Genomic DNA, 22,422 nt, shown 5'->3' on the forward strand with positions numbered 1-22,422 from the left:
TTACAGTGAAAACATTTTCTTTTTTAATCTGAGGTACACTCTCCTTATTATCTCCCATCAGATCACTTTTACCGTTACCACTTGAACATTTCTCATGTCCCCAGTTTCTATCCCTCACAGGCTGAAACTGATGTCGGAAACCAAGCTGTGATTTATGAACTAATTCATAATCATCTGCCATTTCTGCTGCTAACCTCGCAGTTTTAACCCTCTGCTCTTCCACAAGAGTTCTCACTACATCAGGAATTAAATTTTTAAACTCCTCCGAAAGTGGAATTTCTCGATGAGAGCTTCATATGTTTTGTCTATTTTCAAAGCCCTTATCCATCTATCAAAATTACTCTGTTTAAGCTTTTCAAACTCCATGGGTGCGATTCTCCGCTCCCGCGACTAAGTGCCCACGCCATCGAGGTTCACGACGGCGGGAAACGGTCCCGATCCCGACCGATTCAGGGCCCGAAAATGGGCTAGGATCGGGGCCGCGAGAAACTCTTGGGGGGGGGGGGGGTTGTGGGGGGGTCACGAAAGCAGCGTCGTCAGCACGTGCCGGGCATTGGCGGCGCGTAAAAGCGCCACCGCGTAAATGACCCGGCCGGCGCCGCGTAACTTGCCCGGTTGGCCCGGCGCCAATCCGCGCATGCGTGGTTGCCCTCCTCCTCGAGGCCGCCCCGCAAGAAGATATCGGGATCTTGCGGGGCGCGGAGGAAAGGAGGTCCTCCTTCAGAGAGGGCGGCCCGCCGATCGGTGGGCACCAATCGTGGGCCAGGCCCCTTTTGAGTCCTACCCCGGCGAAAGAACCACCCCCCCCCCCCCCCCAGCGTTCCCGCCGGCAGCGACCAGGTGTGGATGGCGCCGGCGGGAATCCGGCGTTTTGGGCAGGCCGTTCGTCCCATCCGGGCCGAAGAATAGCGGGTGTAGCGGAGAATCGCCATTTTGGGTGTCCCGGGCAATTCTCCGGCCTGCGCCGCGCAGAATTCGACGGGGCCATTCTCGCCGCTTGGGTGAATCGCGGGTGGGCGTCGGACCGCCGCGCAGGGAAAAATGGCGCGCCAGGGGATTCTCCCAACCGGCGTGGGAGCGGAGAATCACACCCCATGTATGTTTGACCAAATTATTTCCTTAAATTTCAAACCTTTGACTGTAGGCTTCAGGCACTAGTTCATATGCACTTAAGATGGATTTTTTCACCTCATACGTCCCAGATACCTTCTCCGGTAGTGATGCACATACTTCACTAGCTCTACCTCCCAGCTTTGTTTGAATCAGTAATACCCACATGTCCTGTGGCCATTTAATTTGTTTAGCTACCTTCTCAAATGTAATGAAAAAGGCTTGTAGCTCCTTCTCGACAATCCTTGGCAATGCTTGGACATATTTAAATAGATCCGCACCACGCCTTCGACTTTGACGCTCTTTCTCACTATCCTCATCACTATCATCCAACTGTATGGTTTCCCTTTACGTCTGCCAATTTTAACAGACTGTCCTGTTTCATGGCCATTTTCTGAAGTTCAAACTCTCTCTTTATCTTCTTCCCTGATCTGTATCTCCCTCTTTCTTTTTGTTCTGCTTGGGCTATTCTTTCTTTTCTCCTTTCTTCTCTCTCCTTTTCTTTTTCCTCTCTCTCTCTCTTTCGTATTCAAGCTGCTTTAATCCTTTCTCATGTTCCATTTGTTTAATTTGCAACTGAATTTCTGCCGTTTCCAATGAGTCAAACTGTATCTCAGGCAACTTTAAATGCTTAACCATCGCCATAATTACCTCATCTTTTTGCATTTTGTCAGGTAATGTTTAACTGCAATGTTTTTGCCAAATCTAACAGTCTGCTTTTTGTCTCTGTCCGTAAGGTACTGCGTGTGACAGACTCCACCCCAAAAACTTCTGAGCCTCTGAAACAGCCATTGTCCACAACACACTCCCCACTTAAACTAAAATGCCACACCTGAAAAGCAACCACAGTATGCTCACCCCTCACTGTCTTTAAGTTCACTAAGCCAATCCAACAGATAGACTTTTATCCCGGATGAGCCCCCAATTGTTATGGGCCAGGGTTTAGAGAATCCCAAAGTGTATCATGGAGTTCACCTGACCCACAACTTTTAATAGATTGTGGTATGGGGAGCACACGGCTTACTCTCCAGGTATGGCACAGCAGACAATGGACCAGTGGTTTTCAAAACAAAACAATGTTTATTCTATGAACTCAAGTTAACCTTTTTAAAACAAACAGTGAATATCTTAGCAACCAGTAAATCAAATACACCCCCAAAGAATACAACACTAAATAACCTGTATGATGTCCTTTTTACCATCCAAAAGACTTAACAAACCTTCAAACAGGAGCACATTAGATTTATATTCAATACTGAGACCTTTTTACAATTCTGAGTTCTCCAAATGATCTATAGATAGTCTTTGGATGGCATAGATCAACAGCAATCAACTCACAGACACACCCAAGCTTTTCTCAAACTGAAACTAAAAAAGCATAAGTGGAGCTCAGCCCCACCCACACTCTGACATCATTCCAGTAACATGAGCAGCTCCATTTCTTAAAAGGTACATTTCTTAAACACCCAATTCTTAAAGGGTACTCTCACATGACATTTGCTTGACATGTTAAGTACCTGTGTTGATATTATTTAAAATGTTACCAGTTTAAAACAATAACAACCCATGCTTGGACAAATACATGTAACTAAATATAAATGGTTGGTTTGTACCATAGTAAATTAGTCTCACGGTGACCAAAGTACAGTGTACACTATATAGTGTATAAAACAGCTGAATTAATCAGCAAATACTGTAGAACTGATTTGACGTGAAGAACGCTGTACTATGATTACAGTTTATTCTTTAGAAAGTGATTGCCAAATTCTTGAGCTTTCTATTCGGCTCATGTCCCAGCACTACTTTTCTAATTCATTTTATGTGCGTACTTGAAGGCTGTACAATCTTAATTGATCGGGATGTTTAAAATTACTTCAAATAAAGAAACGGATAACACTATACAGTGTAGTTATCTGTAATGATAATATATATTGTACTCCTTTAGCCCTCTAGGTTTAGTGCCATGTTCATGTTTCTAAGATTCTAAATGCAATGCTAAAATTAGAATACTCTTTACTGAATAGGGTTCTTGTTTTTGTTAATGTTTGTGTAGCAGCGAAGGGACTTGGATTTATATAACACCATATCACATTAAAATGCTTCACACAACGTTTTTTGAAGTCCAATGACTGTTTCAATGAAATACTGTTTGCTCCAGTGTTTTCTTCGGGACCATTGCGCATTAATATATCCGTACTTTACTCATTTTCCGTTATGCATTGAACTGACTGGATTATAGTTGACTGCTATCTTTTACTGGATGTTCCCACCAGAGCATAGTCACAGCTACATAGCAAGTGTTACATCTGTGGTGTTTCCGATTTGGAGAGAGTCCTTTGCAAGGACGTGTGAACTTGTACTTCCTCATCCATGAGTTTGTCACTTCTAACTGGTCTCCGGTTAACTTTTTATTATCCACACTCTCAACCAGGTCATCTAAAACTCAATATGTTTCCTATCCCACCTTAAGTGGAGCTCACCTATCACCCTGTCTTTGCTGACCTACATGCAGTCCAGGTTCCCCAGTGCCTCAAATTTAAAATTATTGCCCTCTTGTTTAAATTCTTTTGTGGGTTTACCCCTCCCTAATTCTGTGTCATCCTCTAATCCACAACTCCTTATCGTTTGTGTTTCTCCAAATATTACCATTTGGCCTTCCTCCTTCCATTATTTTTAAAAAATATATATATTTTATTCAAGATTTTTGGCCAAACATAACAGTACGTAGTGTTTCTTTTACACAACAATAAAGCAATATAAATAACAGTGGCCAGTTTTCAACAAATAAATAATATATAAACAAAAACAAAACTGAATGGCAACTGCCTTGTCCAAAATAAATACTCTCCAAAAATACAATCCAACAATCCAATATACAATTACCTATAGCAACTACCTATACATATTATACATATACAATAACATCTCTGAGAGTCCGTTCGATTCCTCCCCCCCCCTCCCCCCTGTGTTGCTGCTGTTGTCTACTTCTTTTCCATTCCCTCTATCTTTCTGTGAGGTAATTGACGAACGGTTGCCTCCGCCCGGTGAACCCCTGAGCCGAACCCCTTAACACGAACTTAATCCGTTCTAACTTTATAAACCCTGCCATGTCGTTTATCCAGGTCTCCACACCCGGGGGTTTGGCTTCCTTCCACATTAACAATATCCTGCGCCGGGCTACTAGGGACGCAAAGGCCAACACGTCAGCCTCTCTCGCCTCCTGCACTCCCGGCTCTCCTGCAACCCCAAATATAGCCAACCCCCAGCTTGGTTCGACCCGGACCCCCACCACCTTCGAAAGCACCTTTGCCACCCCCACCCAGAACCCCTGTAGTGCCTGGCATGACCAGAACATGTGGGTGTGATTCGCTGGGCCTCTCGAGCATCTCGCACACCTATCCTCTACCCCAAAAAGTTATTAAGCCGTGCTCCAGTCATATGCGCCCTGTGTAACACCTTGAATTGTATCAGGCTTAGCCTGGCACACGAGGACGATGAGTTTACCCTACGTAGGGCATCAGCCCACAGCCCCTCCTCAATCTCCTCCCCCAGTTCTTCTTCCCATTTCCCTTTCAGCTCATCTACCATGATCTCCCCCTCGTCCCTCATTTCCCTGTATATGTCCGACACCTTACCATCCCCCACCCATGCCTCTGAGATCACTCTATCCTGCACCTCCTGCGTCGGGAGCTGCGGGAATTCCCTCACCTGTTGCCGCGCAAAAGCCCTCAATTGCATGTACCGAAATGCATTCCCTTGGGGCAACCCATATTTTTCCGTCAGCGCTCCCAGACTCGCAAACGTCCCATCTACAAACAGATCTCTCAGTTGTACTACCCCAGCTCTTTGCCATGCTCTAAATCCCCCATCCATTCTCCCCGGAACGAACCTATGATTGTTTCTTATCGGGAACCGCACCGAAGCTCCCGTCCTTCCCCTATGCCGTCTCCACTGCCCCCAAATTTTCAATGTAGCCACCACCACCGGGCTTGTGGTGTATTTCTTTGGTGAGAACGGCAACGGTGCCGTCACCATTGCTTGTAGGTTAGTCCCCCTGCAGGACGCCTTCTCCAATCTCTTCCACGCCGCTCCCTCCCCTTCTCCCATCCACTTACACACCATTGAAACATTGGCGGCCCAGTAGTACTCACTTAGGCTCGGTAGTGCCAGCCCCCCCCTGTCCCTACTACGCTGCAAGAATCCCCTCCTCACTCTCGGGGTCTTCCCAGCCCACACAAAACTCATAATACTCTTCTCGATTCTTTTGAAAAAAGCCTTCATGATCACCACCGGGAGGCACTGAAACGCAAAAAGGAATCTCGGGAGGACCACCATTTTAACTGCCTGCACCCTACCTGCCAGTGACAGGGACACCACGTCCCATCTCTTAAAGTCCTCCTCCATCTGTTCCACCAACCGCGTTAAATTAAGCCTGTGTAATGTATCCCAATTCTTGGCTATCTGGATCCCCAAGTACCAGAAGTCCCTTGTTACCTTCCTCAACGGTAAATCCTCTATCTCTCTGCTCTGCTCCCCTGGATGCACCACAAACAACTCACTTTTCCCCATGTTCAGTTTATACCCTGAAAAATCCCCAAACTCCCCAAGTATCCGCATTATCTCTGGCATCCCCTCCGCCGGGTCCGCCACATATAGCAACAAATCATCCGCATACAGAGATACCCAGTGTTCTTCTCCCCCCCTGCGTACTCCCCTCCACTTCCTGGAACCCCTCAATGCTATGGCCAGGGGTTCAATCGCCAGTGCAAACAATAACGGGGACAGAGGCCATCCCTGCCTCGTCCCTCTATGGAGCCGAAAATAGTCAGACCCCCGTCCATTCGTGACCACGCTCGCCATCGGGGCCCTATACAACAACTGTACCCGCCTGATATACCCATCCCCAAAACCAAATCTCCTCAGCACCTCCCACAAATAATCCCACTCCACTCTATCAAATGCTTTCTCGGCATCCATCGCCACCACTATCTCCGCTTCCCCCTCTGGTGGGGGCATCATCATTACCCCTAGCAGCCTCCGTATATTTGTATTCAGCTGTCTCCCCTTCACAAACCCAGTTTGGTCCTCATGAACCACCCCCGGGACACACTCCTCTATCCTCATTGCCATTACCTTGGCCAGAATCTTAGCGTCCACATTCAGGAGGGAAATGGGCTTGTAGGATCCGCATTGCAGCGGGTCTTTTTCCTTCTTTAGGAGGAGCGATATCGTTGCCTCTGACATAGTCGGGGGCAGCTGCCCCCTTTCCCTCGCCTCATTAAAGGTTCTCATCAGTAGCGGGGCCAGCAAGTCCATATATTTCCTATAGAATTCAACTGGGAATCCGTCTGGTCCCGGGGCCTTCCCCACCAGCATGCTCCCAATCCCCTTTACCACTTCCTCCGTCTCAATCTGTGCTCCCAGTCCCACCCTCTCCTGCTCCTCCACCTTAGGAAATTCCAGCTGATCAAGAAAGCACATCATTCTCTCCTTCCCTTCCGGGGGCTGAGCTTCATATAATCTTTCGTAAAATGCCTTGAACACTCCATTCACTCTCTCCGCTCCCCGCTCCATCTCTCCCTCCTCATCTCTCACCCCCCCCATCTCCCTCGCTGCTCCCCTTTTCCTCAGTTGGTGGGCCAGCAACCTGCTCGCCTTCTCCCCGTATTCGTACTGTACACCCTGTGCCTTCCTCCATTGTGCCTCTGCATTATCCGTAGTCAACAAGTCAAATTCTACATGTAACCTTTGCCTTTCCCTGTACAGTCCCTCCTCCGGTGCCTCCGCATATTGTCTGTCCACCCTCAGTTCTTTCAACAACCGCTCCCTTTCCCTACCCTCCTGCTTTCCTTTATGTGCCCTAATAGATATCAGCTCCCCTCTAACCACTGCCTTCAGGGCCTCCCAGACCACTCCCACCTGTACCTCCCCATTATCATTGAGTTCCAAATACTTTTCAATGCACCCCCTCACCCTTAGACACACACCCTCATCTGCCAATAATCCCATGTCCATTCTCCAGGGTGGACGCTGTTGTTTTTCTTCCCCTATCTCCAGGTCCACCCAATGTGGCTCATGATCCGAAATGGCTATAGCCGTGTACTCCGTCCCCGGCACCTTTGGGATCAGTGCCCTTCCCAAAACAAAAAAATCTATTCGTGAATAAACTTTGTGGACATAGGAGAAAAACGAAAACTCCTTACTCCTAGGTCTACTAAATCTCCAGGGGTCTACTCCTCCCATCTGCTCCATAAAGTCCTTAAGCACCCTTGCTGCAGCCGGCCTCCTTCCGGTCCTGGACCTCGATCTGTCCAGCCCTGGGTCCAGTACCGTATTAAAATCTCCACCCATTACCAACTTCCCCACTTCTTGGTCCGGGATTCGTCCTAACATACACCTCATAAAGTTGGCATCATCCCAGTTCGGGGCATACACGTTCATTAATACCACTGCCTCCCCTTGCAATTTGCCACTAACCATCACGTATCTGCCCCCACTATCCGCCACTATAGTCTTTGCCTCAAACATTACCCGCTTCCCCACTAGTATGGCCAACCCCCCCTGTTTTTTGCATCTAGCCCCGAATGAAACACCTGCCCTACCCATCCTTTGCGTAGTCTGACCTGGTCTGTCAGCTTCAGATGCGTCTCCTGAAGCATAACCACATCTGCCTTAAGTTTCTTTAGGTGTGCGAGTACCCGTGCCCTCTTAATCGGCCCGTTCAGCCTTCTCACATTCCATGTGATCAACCGGGTTGGGGGGCTCTTCTTACCCCCCCCCCCCCCCCCCCCCCCCTTGACGACTAGCCATCTCCTTTTTCAATCCAGCTCCTCACCCGGTTCCCACGTAGCCGTATCTCCCCCAAGCGGCGCTCCCCCTTCTCCCCAGCAGCAGCAACCCAGTTAACCCCCCCCCCCCCCCCCGCTAGATCCCAAACTAGCGTAATTGTACCCCCCATGTTGCTCCCAGAAGTCAGCAAACTCTGGCCGACCTCGGCTTCCCCCCGTGACCTCGGCTCACACTGTGCGAGGCCCCCTCCTTCCTGCTTCCCTGTTCCCGCCGTGATTACCATAGCGCGGGAACAAAGCCTGCGCTTCCCTTTTGGCCCCGCCCCCAATGGCCGGCACCCTCAGCTCCTCATCCTCCCCCCCCCCCCCCCTCCCCCACGACATGGGGAAGAGAGAAAAGTTACAGGGTCGCAGGATTAACAACTTGGGAAGTCATCTCTTCCCTCTTTTCCCCCCCCTTCATCCCACATATTCACCCTCCCACTTTGTCCCAAACGTTCTTTTTATGGCCTGCTCACTCCAGTTTCTCCTCGACAATAAATGTCCACGCCTCATCTGCCGTTTCGAAGTAGTGGTGTTTCCCTTGATGTGTGACCCACAGTCTTGCCGGTTGCAGCATTCCAAATTTAACCTTCCTTTTGTGAAGCACCGCCTTGGCCCGATTAAAGCTCGCCCTCCTTCTCGCCACCTCCGCACTCCAATCTTGATATACGCGGATCACCGCGTTCTCCCACCTACTGCTCCGAGTTTTCTTTGCCCATCTGAGGACCATCTCTCTGTCCTTATATCGGAGAAATCTCACCACTATGGCTCGAGGAATTTCTCCTGCCCTCGGTCTTCGCGCCATAACTCGATAGGCTCCCTCCACCTCCAGCGGACCCGTCGGGGCCTCCGATCCCATTAACGAGTGCAGCATCGTGCTCCCATATGCCCCGACGTCCGCCCCTTCTACACCTTCGGGAAGACCAAGAATCCTTAAATTCTTCCTCCTCGCATTATTCTCCAGCACCTTCAGCCTTTCCCCACACCTTTTGTGTTGTGCCTCGTGCATCTCCGTTTTCACCACCAGGCCCTGTATGTCGTTCTCCTTCTCAGCAGCCTTTGCCTTCACGACCCGAAGCTCCTGTTCCTGGGTCTTTTGCTCCTCCTTTAGCCCCTCAATCGCTTGTAATATCGGGGCCAACAGCTCCTTCTTCATCTCCTTTTTGAGTTCTTCCACGCAACGCCGCAGGAACTCTTGTTGGTCAGGGCCCCATGTTAAACTGCCTCCTTCCGACGCCATCTTGCTTTGTGCCTGCCTTCCTGGCCGCTGCTCTAGAGGATCCACCGCAATCCGGCCACTTTCCTCTCTTTTTTCCATCCGTGTCCAGGGGGGATTCCCTTCTGCATTACAGCAGAGTGTTTTTTGCCGTTAAAATTGCCGTTGGGGCTCCTATCAAGAGCCCAAAAGTCCGTTCCACTGGGAGCTGCCGAAACGTGCGACCTAGCTGGTCTTCGCCGCACCCGGAAGTCTCCTCCTTCCATTATTAATGGTCATGTCTTCAGCTGTCTAGACCATTATGCTGTGGAATTCCCACATTTTTCTGCACCCCACACTTTAAGACCCATCTTAGAACACGCTTTGTCCAAGTGTTTAGTCACCATTAAATACCACGTCCTTTTGTTTTATTATGCTCCTTGTAGCACATTTTTCTACCCTAGAAACTTTATAGAAAAAAGAGCTTGTATTTTATATCTGGCACCTTTTACAGTCTCCGGATGTTCCAACGTTCTTACAACTGATGAAGCAGTTTTGAATTATTGTCACTGTTGTAATATTGGAGAAGCAACAACCAATTTATCCACTGCAAGGTCTCACAAAGAGCATCTGGTTCAGGCATTGGTTAAGGGATAAATGTTCAGGACACTGGAAAGCTCTTCTGCTCCTCTTTGAATGGTGCCATGGGAACTTTGTGTCCACTTCCCCTGCTCTTTGGAGATCTTTTCCATTCATCTGACTGGGTTGACAAGGTCTCCGTTCAGTATCTCGCAGATAAGATGCTGCCTCCAACATTGCAGCATTTCCGTAGTGCTCCATTGGTGTCAGCTGAGATTTTGCACCGCAGTATCGAGTTTAGTTTAAACCCCTGACCTTTTGACTCTGAGAAGAGTGCTACCAATGAGCCAAGATTGACGCAAATGCAAAAGGCAAGTTGTCATCTTAGTGATCAGCGTCGGATGATTTGTGTCAGGACTATGTGCAAATAAGGCAATATGTAATTAGATACATGAGTAGGTAGGAAATGCATGTTTTGCAATTCGATTAATATTCTCTCTGAAAGTTTACCCTTTGAGATAATGGTAGATTGCAGGTTTTGAAAAGACTAAATGTACATTTACAGTTGTTTAGATGGTTTAATAGTTTCCATTCAAACCATGAAGTGGTGGCCTAGACTTTACCAAAGTGCTCATTGATTATGAATGTATTATTGCTGCATATTTTCTTAATAGCAGTCAGTTGGTGCCAACATTGCATTCTCTACCTTCCCTTTTGTTGTTTGAGATCTGACTTTATTACATACTGGGCTAGCGCAGCACTCTTGAATGTATCATTGGGTCATTTTTGATTCTGAATGGCCAATGCATTTTGCCATGCAGCTCTTAGGAAGTGAGCATTCCTGAATGGTATGATTTTGATTAAAGGTTATCCTCTTGCATCTCCATGACACGCTAGTGGAATGGTAATTAATGTAAGTTACAATTTCCTGTTCCATTGGAAAATATTTGTTTCAAGCACCCTATGAATTTAAGTTGAGCGGCTTGTTAACCATATGCATTTCCATTATTTGGACTAAAATGCTGTGATCCTTTTGACTTGCAGAAAGACTTTACTTGGGTATTCACTTTGAGGAAGAGGGCAGTAAAATTATGAGTTAAAGTTGCACCTGAGACCCAATGTGATGCAGTGGCCAGTTACGAACATGTGTGAGCAGTGATAAAACATCCTATAGTAGTGTTACAGTTTGTAACTCATTTATGCTAGCTGCAACATTCTATATCACAACCATACAGATGATACCCCACCCTTTTATTTCTGGAACAAAACTAGTTTGCCACAGACCAGCATATCCTGAAACTTTTTTGTGAGTGCTTATTTGCGTGGTTGCTGACATAAGTAATGATTGCTATGCTTTATTTGCATATGCCTGAAACTTAAATTCAAATTTTCATCTCTGCAGAACAGTTGCAAATTTGAAGATTAATTTTAGATGGGCTGAAACCAGCTGGGCTCCAGTAAACTTGCTGCTTAATAGGATTTTAGTGTTATGATAGATAGTGTTAACTGTATACATGGTACAAGTAATGGTTAAGACCTGTAAACTGTACAAATTTGTACCCATGATGGTACCAATCCACTGGAAAGCCACCGTTAGTTTTGGAAATGTTATGAATTCATTTTTGTGGGTTCTTTGTGTAAAAATGCACATTAGGAAAAGTAGGTTGGGAATGGCTGAAAAGCATTGACTGCATAATGTAAAAGTGTAGATGTTTTAATTTTGGGTTGTTGCCACTTCCTTCCATGATTTCAATATTTATAAAATATGACACTATGAATTAAGTATGCTTAAGCATGGTCTTGATTTTTAATTTTAAAATATGGCTTGAATTAGTGTAAAACTAGTGCAGATATTGTATGAGAATGTGCAGTGCTCTGGTTTCTCTATCATGTAAACCTTTTGCCTTTAGTGAAAAATTTCTATGGTTATGTTTGAAACGATCATGTAAAGTGAGCACGTTTGCCGTTGAAAGATCTGGGTTCATGATTCATGAAAAATGGGATGGCTTAAAATAACAATTTTACAGCACAAGGCCATTCAGCCCATTATTCCTGTGCTTGTTTTTTGAAGGAACTGTCCATTTACTCCCACTCCTCTGTTGTTTATTTCAATAATAATTGGAACTTATTATGGCATTTACTTCTACCACTCTATCACACTGTACATTCCAGATCATAATGTGCTGAGTTTATAACAACACTCTCCACATCTCCCCCTTAGTTGTTTTGCAAATTATCATAAATCTCTATCCCTGCCTGCCTTTGCCTTATTTTGCCTTATTTAAACTGTCAAAAAACTCTTAATTTTGAGCATACCTCCCTTGACTGTCTCTTTGGTTTATGTTGATGCTCCTTATTCTTTTAGACTGTACCACTTCATACTTCTCTCATTACATTTCATCTCTCAAGTCTGCCCATCTCCTGAATCTGTTGTTATGCTCCTTGCTGTTCACTACATTTGCAAGATTTATATTGTTTGTATCATTTGAAATTCTGCTTCTTATGGGCCTGCACTAAGCTATCAAAGTTTTGATCAAAAAGTGCAACAGCCCAATACTGACACAAAAACAGCAAATACTGGACAGTCTCAGCAGGTCTGACAGCATCTGTGGAGAGAGAAGGAAGTGAACATTTTGAGTCTGGATGACTTCAAAACTCAATATTGATGCCTGAGGAACACCACCATAAGCTCTTTCCAGTGTGAAAAACAAGAAGTCTCTGCTTGCTGTCTCTTAAGAGTTTTGTTTCAGTGTTTCCACCTCCCCATTAATCTTATGGGCTTCAATTTGGTAATACATCTATTTTCTCAGGGACCCGGGTTCAATTCTGGCTTTGGGTGACTTGTGTGAAGTTTGCACTTTCTCCACCTGTCTGCGTGGGCTTTCTCCAGGTGCTCCAGTTTCCTCCCACAGTCCAAAGAAATACAGGTTAGGTGGATTGGCCATGTTCAGTTGCCCCTTAGTGTCCATAGATGTGCAAGTTTGGTGGGGTTATGGGGATAGGGCAGATTAGTGGGCCTAGGTATGGTGCTCCTTCAGAGGGTCGGTGCAGACTCGATCAGCCGAATGGTCTCCATCTGCACTGTAGGAATTTTATAGTTCTATGGTTCTGACCTGATACTTTGGATAAGTTTGACTTTGTTATTTTAAAGTATTTTCTGAAATGACAGTGCGATTTCCTCTGGCTGATGCTTTCAGAACGGAAAATTCTTTCAAAGTATGTTGAAATTGAGATGGGGCCCCCACAAAGGAAAGTTTGAAAACCAATGATGTTAGGTTCTAAAGAAAACACAATTCTTATTAATGCCTTGACAGTGATCTAGTTGATAATCTAATTGTTCCACTGCTACATGATTCATATATATATTCTTATTTCTTTACTTAAGAATAATGCAAATAAGTTTATTCTTTCTCAAAAATGTTCTGTACAGGATGCCAAATAGTATGAGTGCCACATTGATGAATGCACCACCTTGTGTGGCACTGATCTGTACTGAACACAAATGTCTGAATTCAGTCCCTGGCCTGCAAGGTGAATTTAGCTGACGCCTAGTTGGAAATTTGAGTGTTTTTTCACTTCTCTGTTTATTCCCGCTGAAAGTGTGAACACTGGGTAAAGGAAATTTATTTTTGGGGGCAGGCAGTAAAACCTGCTGTAAAGGATCATATCTTCTAATGGTGCATTCAGGATATATTGCAGAAAATAAACCGACCACCTGTGCTACATGTTCACCACTTGACATTGAGGTTTTCTTTTATTTGATTGCTCTTATCTCACCTGGGCAATTTTTGGCATGTTTTAGTATATTTTCATGACATGGAAAATCTTGTACTCGGAAACACACTTTTTTGGTATAAATACATTTCTGGCAGTATCTTAATTATTGAATGCTACCTAGTGGCTTTCTGCTGTTTTTAATCTCCCTGTTTGCAGTATCTCTTTCATTTATGTAGTTCAGTTAAGAGGTCACAATTGCAACCACTTGATTTACTGCAGCTAACAATCAGATATTAAAATTTGCTAATTTGGCAGTAATCTTTGCACTGAAACCTCAGAGTAGCTTGGCCTGGATTTAGTATAAAAATCAACTTTTACCGGGTGGGCACTCATTTCGTTGAAATCCTGGGAGAGTAGTATCCATGATCTGGCTCCATGTGTTTAGTTCATGCCTTATTCTAACAGCACAACTGGATTTAGCGGTGCGAGAGTAAAAGCTGGGTGGTGGATTTTCATTTCCAGAGAACTATGCAAGTACTTCTAAAACCCGATTCATATAGCACCTTTTTACTGATTTAGGACGTGTTCCATGGCATTATGAGAACAGATGACAATCAGGAAGATTTGGACAGATTACAGAAATGGGTTTTGAGGAGAATCGACAAACATCTATATTCCAGAATACTTGATATTACTATTGGCATAGATCCAATCTCTGAATCATAGTGCCCGATCTATAAATTCTACGGTGCAGACACTGATACCTGCTTAACTGACTTGAGTTTAAAAATGGCAGTTAGACTGCCCAGATGTATTTAGATAATACTTTGTCTTTTATTTTTCTGATTTATCAGTATATGCTTTCCTCCTTGTTGAAGAAATGGTTCACGCATGTGAAGTTGGCCTGCCCTAAGTGGCCATTATTTTTATTGGAGTCTGCAGGCTATTTGGTGATTTGAAGGGGTCCAGTTGCCAAGCCTGCTGAGATTGAGCCTACAATTTTTTTGTCAGCCGCATATACTTTACACCTCCACTGTCATGGATCTACCATTGTCAGGGAAGTGAAATGTCTTTTTGGTGGTCTCTTTCTCTTCTCTCTCTCTCTTTCCCCCCCCCCCCCCCCCCCCCCCCCGCCTCTAAATTTACATGCTTACCCAATTTTTAGGCATGTGTATCATCTCTAATTAGCCTACTGTGTATCATGGTGTATAAGACAACCCATTTTTGTGGCCCCAAAAATCATGTTTTTGCATATACCTGATGTGTAATTGACCCCCCCCCCCAATTCCATTTTTCAATCACAGCATACTATACTTGGTTGAGTAGTCGGCCTCAATTTTTGACTACAGCCTCAGAGACCTCAGGTGAGCACTGTTCAGTGCTGGTTTCCACAAATGGGGACCAGACGGAATGGCCCTGAGAGACCAACAATCTTTCACAAATCAGCAGTCTTTGTGATAGCACATGTATGCGCTTTGGGCGTGAGACCCCCCCCCAACGCATACATGGGGAGAATGTGCAAACTCCACACGGACAGTGTGCCATGAGGCAGCTGAGCTAGCCACTGCGCCACAATGCCATCCCATGATTCACTTTCATAATCTGCATAGAAGTAACCTGCCTTTTTAGAGAGGTTTTTTGAGGCTTCAACTTATGCACTGATGTATGGTATTTGTTTTAGAATCTGAAATGAAAGCTCAGCAACAATGGTGATACGTATTTTTATAGCATTTTAATGTAATAAAACAAAATATGACACCTAACTACTGTTATAACCTGCCTGATTACTATTGGCTGGGGACTATTGGCTGTCCCACAGTCCTCAGTGAGTATGAGCTCTCCCGATGAGGAGGGTGGAGAAATCATTAGCAGAGTCACCTGATAGAGCTGCCAGTGTGGAACCAGCTAGAGGAGAGAGCAGGGATGAAGTACTGCTGCTGTTCTATATATGTAATTATAAATAAAGTTATTTCTTTCGACTCTACAAATTCGTGCTGGATTCTTTGTGACCCTCATAAAAGCTACATAAATCAGAACACCAAAAGCTTGGCCAAAAGAGAGCAGTTTTAAGGAGGAGCTTAAAGGAGGAAAACAATGCAGAGAGCTTGGGGCCTAGAGAAGTGAAGGCACAGCCCCCAATGGTGGAACAGTTACATGTGGGTGCGCTCAAGACCAGAATTGGAGGAACACCGATATCTTGAAGGATTCTAGAGGTGGAGGCGATTATGAAGGTGGGGAGAAGCCAGGTACTGAAGGAATTTGAGAATGAGCATGGACATTTCTAAATAAGGCATTATTTAATTGGGAGTCAATGTAGGTAGTGAAGACTGGAGTGATAGGTGAACGGCACCTGGTGCTGATCAGGTCTTGGTCTGCAGAGTTTTGGATGACTTCAATTATAGGAGTATGGCCAGGAGTGTATTGGACCAGTCAGGTTTTAGTAGCAGATGAGTCAAGATGGGGTTCAGGGGAGACGGCGATTTGACAGAGGTGGAAGTGAGAACTCAGGAAATGTGAGCAGGTATATCCGATAACTCCGTATGATCATGGTTAACCTTGGGTTTCAAATCTCCTCACACTCCCCATATCTCGTAATTCCCTGAGAGACCAACAATCTGTCTCATCAGCGATCTTAGTGATAGCACATGTATGCAACCAAACTCGTCCCTGGGTTAAAGATGGCACTAAGTTTACAAATGGTCTAGTTCAGCCTCAGATGGTTGCCAGGGAAGGAATGGAATCACTGACAAGGGAGTGGAATTTGTGGTGGACACTGAAGCCAGTGGTTTCAGCCTTTTCAGTATTTAATTGGATGTTGGAGAAGCAATCTTACAATTTGGAGGTGGTGGATGGAAACAAAGAAGGTGGTGGTGAAAATGTGTGTCGTCAGTGCACATGTGGAAACTTGTATTTCATTTTCAGATGATATTCCTGCAACATGTTGATGAGGAATAGATGGGATCTAAGAATAGACTCTTGAGGGATGCAGCAGAGGCAACTGTGTAGGAATGGGAAGGGAAGCTATTGATGATTGTCTGGTTACAAGGCTATAATTAACTAGATGGGAATGAATCTAGGCAAATGAAGTTCCAACCAGCTCAATGACGGTGGAGAGGTTTTAGAAATGGATGGTGTGATCAACTGTGCCAAAGGCTGCAGCTTTATCAAGAAGGACACTATCATGCAGTATGCCATTTGTGACTGATCAGAATCATTTTGTTATTTCAGCAGGGCTGGAAGCCTGATTAGAGGGATTCAAACATAGAGTTCTGTGGAAAATGTGCATGGATTTAGGAGACAACTACATGCTCAATGACTTCGGAGATGGCGCTGTAGTTTGCAAAGATAGAAGGGGGGGGGGGTCAAAGATTGTTTTTTTTAATGCAAGCGGTGATAACAGATTTGAAGGAGAGGAGGAAAGAAGCTGAGGGGAGAGAATTGTAAACAATGTCAACTGGCGTGGGGAGCCAGGGAGGGAAGGATGTTGGGTGGTTAGTTTAGTAGAAATAAGGTTGAGAGCAGGAGGTGGGTCTCGTGGACAAGATGAGCTTGAGAGCAATCAGGGCAAATGGGAAAGAAATGAGACCAGGAAACAAGTTCAGGACTAGGCCAAGGGGAGACTTCGAGGAAGATTGGCCCAGTGGGAAGGTAGAAAATGACAGGCGGCTGATCAGATGGTCACAATTGGCAACAAAGAAATCCATGAGCCCCTTGCATTTCTGGCTGCAAGTGAGTGTAGAGAAGGGGGTGGGGGTGGGGGTGGGGGGGGGGCGGGGTCATGAAGACCGCTTGCTTTAGAGACAGTAAGCCCAGGGTTATCTTTGTATTCCAGGATGATCCTGGAATAGTTGATAGTTTTCACAGACAGCTCCCGATAGTGCTTTATGTAAGTCCTCCAGATCTAGCAGTGAATAGCTAACGTTTGTCCACCAGATTTGTTCAAGCCTGTGAACCGTGGACTTAATTGAGTGCAGATGAGGGCTGAACTGGGAAAAGGCCAGGGTGAGTGAATGTGTAGGTTTTAATGGGAACTAGGGCATTGAAGTACGACATGAGACTATGGTTGAGCAGAATGACAGCTACAGAAATGTCATTCTGAACAGGGGGGGCAAAGATTAGGCAGTTGAGCATTTGAGAGTGCAGTTCCAAGTTAATTGGAGGAAAGTTTATTCCAGGGTGGACACAGAAGAAAATGTAGATTTGGGAAGTAGCAGCAGGATGTGGGTAGAGAGTGATATGAGGAAATGATCAGTGATGGCCTCATCTGGATTATGGGGATAGCAAGGCTATGTGAGATTTAAGGTCTGGTGGGTGGCCATGAATTTAGGTTGAGGAAGTTTACATTGATGAGATTAAGGGAAGATAGGGCAGTGAACTCTGAGGAGAAAGAAGGTGATGAATTAAGATGGAGGTTAAAGTCACCCAAGATGAAAAGCTACTTGGTGCAGAGACTGAGGGAGAAAAGAGGAGAAAACAGCTCAGAAAATTGGCTGGGATCGGGGACAAGGTGGTGATGGTATAAAACCTGAAAGATTATTTTGGAAAGTATTTTGTCAAAATATTCTGTGATTTTAGTTTTGAGGCATTACATATTCCTAACAAAGGCAGAAGTTTTTAGTTCCAGGTTGAACAGCAACTCTTCAAATGAGATGTTTGTGGGCTTCTAGCAAGAACATTTATAGCCCCTGCCAGAATCCATTTATTTCAAAGATTAATTTTGGACTTATCTTAAAGTTATAGTCACTGATATGGTTGACAATTTTCACTTTGAATTCTTGGCTTGGCTTTGAATTATTTTCCAAAAATTTAAGGATGTTCTGTTTTAATGTTTGACTTCTGCCACTGCATACCTGCACCTTGGGTAATACAGTTTGAAATGTTTAATTGCATGCTTCCTAACTAATGCTTTAAATTTGGAATGTTTTGTTTTAATGATGGTAATGCATATCAACCTTGTACGTGTGGTTGTTGATTTTTGCCACCCCTCCTCTTTGCAGAGCTCCTGAAATCATTCTTGGGCTACGATTCTGTGAGGCTATTGACATGTGGTCGTTGGGCTGTGTAATTGCAGAGATGTTTCTGGGATGGCCATTGTATCCAGGTGCATCAGAATATGATCAGGTATGCAACACCTTGTTGGAGAAAATGTGTAATTTTGAATATTTGTGTATATTACTGCTGCTTACATATCAACATGGGTGAAGAAAGTGGTTTCATGAATGTAATTTTATATTGTGTGAAGATATTAATTACAGCTGGTCTGGTTTAGAACCCACATAGATGTTGGTTCTGCCTGCCCGTGCACCCCTGTGCCTGCCCATGCCCCTCTGCCTGTCTGCATTTGGTGGTAAAGTAAAAGCATCGATGTTCAACTTTAATATTTTGAAGATAAAGATTATAATCTTCGTTTTTAAAAAGATAGTTCAATTTTCCTGTTCTAGTGGACACTCCACTTGAATTTTACAAGCTGTTGCCAGACTTAACTGGCTCTGCTTTTGAACTGGATCTGCCGTTGCTCTGCATAAGGTAGAAAAACAAAGTAGTTATAGAACCAATCTCCCAAAATCGACACATAGTGTCTGTCTTCTGTCGGAGGCCTAACCCAAAGCTGAATTTATATTAGTTTCAAATAATGTAAATCAAGATAATTAACATGGGCAAGATTAAAGTTATTTTCTTCACCTACTACCACAGACTCTGTTCACTTGCCATCAGTTCTGTGCACTCCCTCCAGCCACTGCCTCTGGCTCTGTATGGTTATATGGAACTTCTAATTTCACATCCTCTCCATTACAAAAAACAGCTACCTCCAACTACATAACATTATTGTCTCTGCTCTGCTGCCTCAGCTTATAGAACCATAGAAAAGAGGCCATTCAGCCCATCTTGACCATGCCAGCCTGAAGACACCCTGGTGCCCATTCAAGTCCCACCTCAAGCACCAGGCCCATAGCCCTGTAGCTTACAGCACTAAGGTGCAGATCAAGGTACTTTTTAAATGGGTTTAGGGTCTCTGCTTCCACCATCAACTCGGGTGGTGAATTCCAGACTCCCCACATCCCTCTGCGTAAAAAGTTCTTCTTAGTGTCCGCTCTACGCCTTCTGCCACTTACCTTGAATCTGTGTCCTCTGGTTCTAGAATTCTCCACCAAGGGAAACAATTTTATACTATCCACCCTATCTTTTCCCCTCATAATTTTGTACACCTCAATTAAGTTACCCCTCAGCTTTCTTTGTGCCAAGGAAAATAACCCCAACCTATCCAATCTCCTCGTAACTACATTTTTCTAGCCCTGACAACATTCTTGTAAATCTCTTCTGCATTCTCTCTCCAGAGCAATTACATCCTTCCTTTAATGTGGTGACCAGAGCTGTGCACAAAACTCCAGTTGTGGCCCCACCTGTGTTCCATACAATTCCAACATTGTATCCTTACCTCTGCCAATGAAGGAGACATTCCATATGCTTTCTTTGCAACCTTGTCTACTTGAACTACTGCCTTTAGGGATCTGTGTACTTGTACGGCAAGATCTCTCGCTTCATCTACCTCTCTTAGTATATTCCCAGATGTTGTGGACTCCCTAATGCATGGCCTCACACTTCTCTATGTCTGCCACTTTATCACCCACTCCACCGACCCACCTATATTATTTTGGAGATTATAGTTATCCTCTACAATATCCACGACTCGGCCAATCTTTGTGTCGCGTGCAAATTTCCCAATGCCCCCATGTTCACATCCAAATCGTTAGTATATAACACAAACAGTAAGATCCCAACATTGAGCCCTGTGGAACAGCACTTGAAACAACTTTCCATTTGCAAGGGCAACCATCAACCATTATTACCCTTGGTTTCCTGTTACTAAGCCAACTTTGTATCCAGTTGCCACATTGCCCTGTGTCCCATATGCTGTCAAAACTCTCCATGCTTTGTTGCCTCCAGCCGTGACCATTTCAATGCTCTCCTGGCTGGCCTCCACCTTCATAAACTTGAACTCCTCTAAAATTCTGAGTATTCTAACTTCCACCATTCAACCTGTGCTCATTGACTTACTGACTTGCGATCCACAAACACCTTGATTTCAAAAATATTCTGTTGTATTTACAAATCTCTATGGCTGTGTATCTTCCCTTTCATCTGAGTATCTGTGAACATGAAGATGAGGGAAGAGGAGAGGGGAGAAGGAAGGATGAGGGGTAGAAAATTGAGGTCAGGCTCAGGACTAGGGTTCTGGGATGGACCAGCGAGGGTAAGCAGAGGTGGGGAAATTGGTGAGGATGTGGTGGTTGTGATGGGGTCAGGTGGAGAAGCAAGGGCAGAAGCATGGGGAAGGAAACAACAAGATTGATTTTGCCTCAAAAGGGGACAAGAGTTGCAGATCACTAATTTTGCTTCCAAATGAGATAGGTAAGAGGTGGCATGGTGTGACTTAATCATCGGAAGGGATAGTGTTGCCGCTATTACTGTTTCAGTTACATGAGATATGTGGGGGTGGGGGCTGGAGAAACAGAGAGTTGTATTGTACTGAGAACCTCACTTCAGTGGGGGGCGGGGCAGCATTAAGTTTTTGTTTGGTGATAGGATGATCATCAGTTTCAGCTTCTTGAATTCACCTTTTTGTGGTTGAACAATTTTTCTGCAGCTCAGTCATGTGTTGGGGAATAAATTCTGCAATCTTTTAAACGATCACAGTAATTTGCAACTTGATGTTTTTTGGTGACAAGCCTGTTCTGTTTTGCATATAGGAGAGCCGTGTTTCTGGAGGCTGTGTTTGGCTGTAGTTGTCTTTCAGTTCTTAAATAAAAACAAAATGCTGCAAATATTCAGCAGCTCTGGTTTGGTTGAAACATTCATGGGCTCTGTTTCTCTCTCTAAAAATGCTGTCAGACCTGACTATTTGTAGTATTTATTTTTTATTTTACACTTCCAGCATCTGCAGTATGTGCCTGTTTGTTTTCTCTTTCGGAAGTCTAGCATTTTGTCAAATTTTTAAGATACTCTGTTTCAGAAACACCTTTGACTTTGTTTTCCCTTCCTTTAATGGTTCCAAAAACTAGTAACTAATTTTCCCTTTAGCTGCTGTCACTTAACGATGTGTTGCTCGCTTTGCTACCTTCAGGTGGAATACCTTTGGACCATGTAGTGCTTTATTAATATATGTATGGACACTTTTTACAAATAGCTCAGTCACCGTTATCCCTGACTTGCTTGACGTTGAGAAGCACACAAATTAAGAAAGCCAAGTTTGAGATTTCTGACCTTGTGGCCTTTGCTGCGTTTCTGTGGAAGAATAAAGCATGTCGTTAACCAGTTTTGACGTCTAACACTTGCTGCTGTATTTTCCACGTGAATGTGCTGGATATAGGCCAGTTTGGATATCTTCAGCATATTTGTGCTTATGCATAGCAGTAACCAGTTTTTAAGCTGTTTCTCATAGCTAGTAAGAGTGGGCTGTTTAATTGTAGGAGCTACTGCTTTCCACTTTTAAATTCTTAATTGTTTGTCTGTTTTATATATTCATGATGGTGTATTCCATCCATTATGGTGCCTCTGCTGTAGTGAATGTTTAAGCAAAAGAGCATAGTTATTCAACCCTCCCCCACCTCCTCAAACAGTGGGATAATAAATCATTGGTTTGCAAGTTTGTGCTTGAGAACATGTGTGTCCACACAGGAGCATGCTAAGTAGAACAGTAATGTAGACTGCTTTGACATTGCTTGCAAAATTGCTTCATTATCTACATTGTGTAGTTTGATGCAAAAATTCCTCAACAAAGAATTTGGGAGAGTTAGTGCATACATTCAAATGAGCATCGAGTGAAACTGTAAAGATGAAGCTGTGCATGACTTTCCATATCTTTACATTTCTCCAATTCTTGGAACTCCACCAATACTTCCTTGCCTACGCTTGGTGCCATAGGAACATAAGAGCAAAAGTACCATTCAGCTTTTCCAAACCTGCTCCACCATTCAACTAGACCATGGCTAA

General features: G+C 44.5%; 1 protein-coding gene across 8 annotated transcripts in view; it reads left to right on the forward strand.

Annotated features, from left to right (window-relative positions):
• LOC140393916 (homeodomain-interacting protein kinase 1-like) overlaps window positions 1-22,422 on the forward strand; it is a 152,891-nt gene that overhangs the window by 57,311 nt on the left and 73,158 nt on the right. For all 8 annotated transcript variants that reach the window (XM_072480553.1, XM_072480551.1, XM_072480554.1 and 5 more), the window contains one exon: window positions 18,429-18,552. In XM_072480553.1, the coding sequence (XP_072336654.1) occupies window positions 18,429-18,552 (124 nt within the window). The remainder of the gene's footprint in view (window positions 1-18,428; window positions 18,553-22,422) is intronic.

This window comes from Scyliorhinus torazame, chromosome 17, assembly GCF_047496885.1.
Source record: "Scyliorhinus torazame isolate Kashiwa2021f chromosome 17, sScyTor2.1, whole genome shotgun sequence".
NCBI lineage: Eukaryota > Metazoa > Chordata > Chondrichthyes > Carcharhiniformes > Scyliorhinidae > Scyliorhinus > Scyliorhinus torazame.